Below are 6,000 nucleotides of genomic sequence, written 5' to 3'. Positions count from 1 at the left end.
CTTCAAAAAATAAATACTCAAAATAATTTTATTTTATGAATTTAATATTAAAAAATATTTTAATATCATTTCAATCAAAATATTAATTATTAAAATATTTAAAATATAATATTATAATAATATAATATTATATTTTTAATATTATAATAAAATAATCAATTATATTATAATAATATAAAATATTATATTTTTATTTTAATAATATATAATAAATTATTAATAAAATTTATATTATTTATTAATTTCATAGAAATAATATTATTAAATTATTAATAATTAATAATATTATTTAATATTAATCTAATAATCTAATAATATTTTAATAAAGATATTTAAAATATACTAATTAATATTTTTAAAATATAATATAACACTATTACTTTAATAAATAATTAATATAATTTATAATATTTTTATTTCAATAACATATACCAATATTAATATTTTTATTAATAAAATTATAAAAATAATATTTTAATAATAAATAAATTATTTTAATAATTTAAAAAATAATAATATTAAATTTTATGATAAACAATATTATTTATTGTATTTAAAATTTGTAATAAATAATTTTTAAAAAATTAATCAACTAATGAAAAAATGGTTTAAACAACATCTTCCAAACATCGTAAAACGTTTTCCAGAAAATGTTTTTCAGAAAACGTAATTCTACGGAAAACGTTTTTAGAGAAACAAACGGACCCTAACTATTTGATCAATGTTTTGCGTCGTTGACCGTTACGGTATTGATGTGACAATTCACGGTATTGACCAACAGTCTACAATACTAACGTGATAGTCTACGATATTGACTTGACGGTCTACTGTACTGATGTGGCAATCTAGGGTGATTGATGACGTGAGGATCTGATAGAAGATGAGCTAAATTGGTTATTTTGGTGGCTGGTGTTTGGGGATGTCGACGTGATCCATATTTGTATGTTGCTCATCAGGCTGTCATCGGTCGTTCATTGTTATATTTTATTTATGATAGTCATGATCGTATTTGTTCAACATGATATCAAATGTTGTTGATGATGTTTTATTTGGCTAATAAATATTAGTCTTATTTTCCAAAAAAAATAGCGTTGTTATATTTTGACTAAATTATAATTGGTAATTAAGTCAAATTTTATTATAATTCTATTGGTTTAAGATTACTTGGTAATTTACTTTATTTAAGAAAGTAAATATTTATTTTAAACAATAATTCTTATGGAATAAGAATTCTTGGTGATAAGGTATTTGACTTTATAAATAGAGATAATGTCTTGGTCTTTAGGGTTATGTAAGAAAGAATTATTTTAGTGAGATGGAATAATTTTTTGGATTTTTGTAACTTTTGGGGTTTATATTGTAGAGATAGTTTTGTACGGATGTTGGAAGAGTATTTTGGAATATATCGGGTTTTGATATCTATATCGTGTTTTAGGATACGTGTGATATCATGTATTTGTACTCTTCACATTCTCTACGTTTATATTAGATTATTGTTCATCTCGCCCGTGGTGGTAAGCAAGGACGAACCACATTAAGTTTTGTCTATTGTGCATGTCTTATTTTATGTTGATATCACTTTGATTATTTTTCCGCTCCCAAATTCCTAACAATTAGTATAAGAGATTTAGGTTCAAAATTATGACAATAATAAAATATGATATTTCATTGTTGGATTGAAACATTGGGTACTTGCAATGGTAGGTAAAGATTTGAGATGTTCTTGCATAGTTAGATCTCGAAGATGCAATAAAAGAATTTGATTAGAAGTAAAGAACACAATGGATGAATGAGACAAAAATAAGGATCATAAAACTCTTTCTCATATTCATTTACACTTATCAAATCAAATTTTGCATGATGCATTGAATTAAAAAAACGATTGCTTCTTTGTGGATGAAATTGAAGCAACCATGTATGTAGAAATCGTTGACCATGAAGTTACACTTATTGAGTGTCTTTATTCACTCAATTTGACAGAAGGTTCGTCTCTTGAAGAGCACCTGACGACATTCAAGGAAAATGTCTCTAATCTAGAGACTTATAATGAAGTATGATCAATAAGATTTATGATTGATCATTCTGTGTTCATTGCATCCTTTCTACTCATCTTTCATGGACACAGTCTTGTACAATCGTGAAACACTCACTCTTGAATAAGTGTATAATAGTCTGCACTCGTTTGACAAGATGAAGCATATTGTATCTGGTTCCGAGCCCCAGTTAGAGGGTCTCATCGTGCATGGATCGACTAATTCAGAGAAAAGATGAACGTTCTTATAGTAGTTCAGAATCTTTCAATCGAGCTGTTGGAAGATAAGACAAGTTATCAAAGATTGATTGGGAGGTTAATTTATCTGACTAACATAAGGCCAGATATCACGTATGCAGTACATTATTTGAGTCAGTTTATGCACCAACCAAAGGAATCTCACCTGAATATAGCCTTGAGAGTGGTCAAATACATTAAGAATGATCCAAGGTAAAGTCTGCTCTTTAAGGTGTCAACGAATAAACATATGATAGCCTACTGCGATTCAGATTGGGCATCATGTCCTATGACTAGAAGATCAATCACTGGATACTGCATTAAACATGAAGATTCCTTGATTTCATGAAAGTCAAAGAAGCAATATACAGTAGCAAGATCTTCAGTAGAAGCTGAATATCGAGGCATGGCAACCACTGCAGCAGAAGAAGTGTGGCTGAAATGATTGCTTGCTAAAATTGGTGTACAAGACATGGAGCCAGTGAAACTATACTGTGATAGCAAAGCAACCATTCAAATTGCTACGAATCTTGTGTACCATGAAAAAGCAAAACATATTAAAATTGACTGTCATTTCGTTAGAGAAAATATTCAAGAAAGTTTGCTCAAAACAGAACATGCACCAACTGGAGAATAGCTTGCAGACATCATGACCAAGGGATTAATCATACAACAACATAGTTATTTACTTTCTAAGTTGGGGGTTAAAACATTTTTCAACCACCAACTTGAGGGGGTGTGTTGAGTTAGTTTTAACTAATTATTTATTAAAGTTAGAAGGTAGTTTTCATTATGTTAATTGCATTAGTTGCTTTTATAATTTTTTTATATAAACAGATGTAAGACTTTGAAGTTTAATGATAACTGATGATGAATTCTTCATTTTACTATGCATATTTCTCAATTTAATAGTGATAAATTTGTTAGTAAAGTTGGCACTTATGATAATCTTGTCGATGTGAAGACTAAATACATGCTTAAAAAAAGCTTGGATTCAATCGATGTCCATTACTGGAAATAACCCCTTTTAGGAGTGTTATGAAAGAGACGGAGAACGTGTTCGTTGAAGTGAACAATTTTTTTTTTGTTGAGTTTGAGTGTCTCATCAAATTTGGGTGTTTTGTATTTAAACCTTCGTAATTGTTGTTTTTGTTTTGTTAGTCAAGCTAGAGATTTGTTAAAGTTTGACTCAAATTCAAGTGGCATAGATTAATTAATATTTAAATTTAGGAAAGTAAGAATCTTAGTTTAATTAAAAGTAGATAATTTACTTTATTGAAGTATATTTATACTCTATTTAGTTTTTCTTTGTAATCAAATATTTATCCCTATAAATAGATACTAAGGTAAGTGTTCTGTTAGAATATCTGATAAATATATTCTATAGTTGTACATATCTCCTATTTTTGTAAAGGCGATAATCTTGTGAATATTCTGCCTTACTCTTTACTAATTAGTTCCTAATTTCTAGGCTTAGAATACTCAATGTACAATGTATATATTCTGACGTTTCTAATTGAAATGCAACACATTACAATCTTTCATGGTATCAGCCTTCTACGATCCAAAAACTCCCTAACAACCACCTCTCTTTCCCCATCTTTTTCTTCTCCCGTTACACTCTCAAATGGTTTCATCACCTAAGTTTCATCCCACTCTCACTATAACCAATGTCAAGTCCCTAATCCCTATCACATTGGATACAGAGCACGATATGTATCATTCTTGGGCGGCCTTGTTCAAGGTTCTTGTTAGGGTTCATGATTTGCATCACCACATTATCCCTCCTACGGAGGAAGAGGAAATCACCGCCTATGCCGCATCCAAAGCCGTCGACTCGGCCTTATGGAAGCGTCTTCATGCTGCGGTACTCTAGTGGATTTATGGGACTATCTCCATGGACCTCCTTCATGCTATCTTGCTTAAAGACGACACCGCTCAAAGGGCATGGTCACGCCTCCGCTCAAAGGGCATGGTCACACCTCGAATCAGTGTTTCAGGACAACAAGGCTTCTCGGGCTACCCACCTTGAAGAAGAACTTGCGAACCTTGATTTCGGCAATTTCTCATCAATTGATAGTTATTGTAATCACATCAAATCCTTGGTCGATCGCCTTGTCGATGTTGATGCCCCTCTCTCCAACAGCATATTGGTTCTCAAACTCACGGCCGGGCTACCTGAGGCCTATGCCGGAACGATTGACATCATTCAAAACCAAGAACTGCTGCCCTCCTTTGAAAGTTGTCGATCCCGTCTCAAGCTTGCGGAGCGGACCATTAATAATCGCTTGGCGAAGGAATGAAGCTCCGGCAACCAAGCCGCTCTTGTTGCAGGCTCAGATTCTGGCACCTCTGCTTCATCACGTTCGACATCTAAGGGGAACAAACAAAAAAAATCGAACACTAAGTCTTCTGGGAAGAGCAAGAATGGAAATGGCCAAGTGGGCCAACAATAACATGGGCTTGTGCCATTCAATTAGCAGCAACAGTCAAGGGCCGGATGGGCACCTTGGTTGGCTCAGTGGCCTAACCCTCCACCATGCCCATACCCTACTGCATCTTGGCCCCCAAAAATCGGTGTTGCTCCTACTGCTGGGCCATGTCCTACTGGGCCTAGACTACTAGGCTCACGTCCTCAAGCCTATACTGCAGTAGCTCTATTCAGTCCAGCATCTCTATACAGTAGCTAAGCTCCTACAGACATCGAGGCAGCGATGAATGCTCTATCCCACTCTCAGCCGGATGGAAATTTCTACATATACACCAACGCTACATCTCACATGACTTTGGACCAAGGTATCTTTTCTTCTTATTTCAATTCGAGCATTAAACATAATAGCATTGTTGTGGGTAGTGGAAATCTAGTTCCAATTGTTGGTTACAGTAGTACTATTTTGCCTCTCCCTTACCCCCCGTTTCACTTGAACAATGTGTTACATGCTCCTAAATTGATTAAAAATTTAATATTTGTCCGTAAATTCACCAAAGATAATTCAGTTTCCGTTGAATTTGATCCCCTTGGTTTTTCCGTTAATGATTTACAAACGGGAACCAGACTAGTGAGATGTGACAGTACCGGTGACCTTTATCCTCTATTCTCCATTAATCAAGCCACTCTTCCAGTCAATAATTCAGCTTTTACTATTATTTCATATGATATTTGGCATAACCGTCTAGGACATCCTGGTGATGTTGTTTTTAGGTCTCTTAGAAGTAAAATTTTTATTGATTGTAATAAGGCTTGTAAAACTTTTTGTTCATCTTGCTCTCTTGGGAAACTTTCTAAGTTACCGTTTTATGATTCTATGTCACACACTGCTTCTCCTTTTGATATTATTCACAGTGATCTTTGGACTTCGCCTTTCATGAGTACATCTGGCCATTGTTATTATGTTCTTTTTCTTGATGATTACAATAAATTCTTGTGGACGTTTCCTATTGCTAAGAAATCTCAAGTCAAATACTTGTTCCAATCCTTTCATAGTCTAATACGTACACAATTTACTCGTGATATTAAGACCTTTCAATGTGACAATGGCACGGAATATGTTAATGGCACTTTAAAAGAGCTTTTTAATAACCATGGCATGCTCTTCCGTCTTTCTTGTCCTCATACATCACCTCAAAATGGAAAAGCCGAACGCCACATAAAATCCATAAACAATATAATCCGGACCTTACTTGCTCATGCTTCTTTACCTCTTTCCTTTTGGCATCATGCTTTAGAGATG

General features: G+C 33.2%; 1 protein-coding gene across 1 annotated transcript; it reads left to right on the top strand.

The window, feature by feature from the left end:
* The first annotated feature begins 3,896 nt into the window (after positions 1 to 3,896).
* On the top strand, positions 3,897 to 4,572 carry LOC120159200. Its single transcript, XM_039169841.1, has 2 exons — positions 3,897 to 4,136; positions 4,198 to 4,572. The coding sequence occupies exons 1-2, from the start codon at positions 3,897 to 3,899 to the stop codon at positions 4,570 to 4,572; spliced, it is 615 nt and encodes a 204-aa protein (XP_039025772.1).
* The last annotated feature ends 1,428 nt before the right edge of the window (positions 4,573 to 6,000 follow it).

The sequence above is a fragment of the Hibiscus syriacus genome, unplaced genomic scaffold (assembly GCF_006381635.1).
Source record: "Hibiscus syriacus cultivar Baekdansim isolate YM2019G1 unplaced genomic scaffold, ASM638163v2 tig00111342_pilon, whole genome shotgun sequence".
In the NCBI taxonomy this organism is placed as follows: Eukaryota; Viridiplantae; Streptophyta; class Magnoliopsida; order Malvales; family Malvaceae; genus Hibiscus; species Hibiscus syriacus.
This window is presented reverse-complemented; position numbering and strand designations above follow the sequence as displayed.

Coding starts and splice junctions, on each gene's coding strand:
- LOC120159200 (XM_039169841.1), top strand. CDS start 3,897: ATGGTTTCATCACCTAAGTTTCATCCCACTCTCACTATAACCAATGTC. Junction 4,137..4,197: donor GGAAGCGTCTTCATGCTGCG/GTACTCTAGTGG, acceptor TCTTGCTTAAAG/ACGACACCGCTCAAAGGGCA.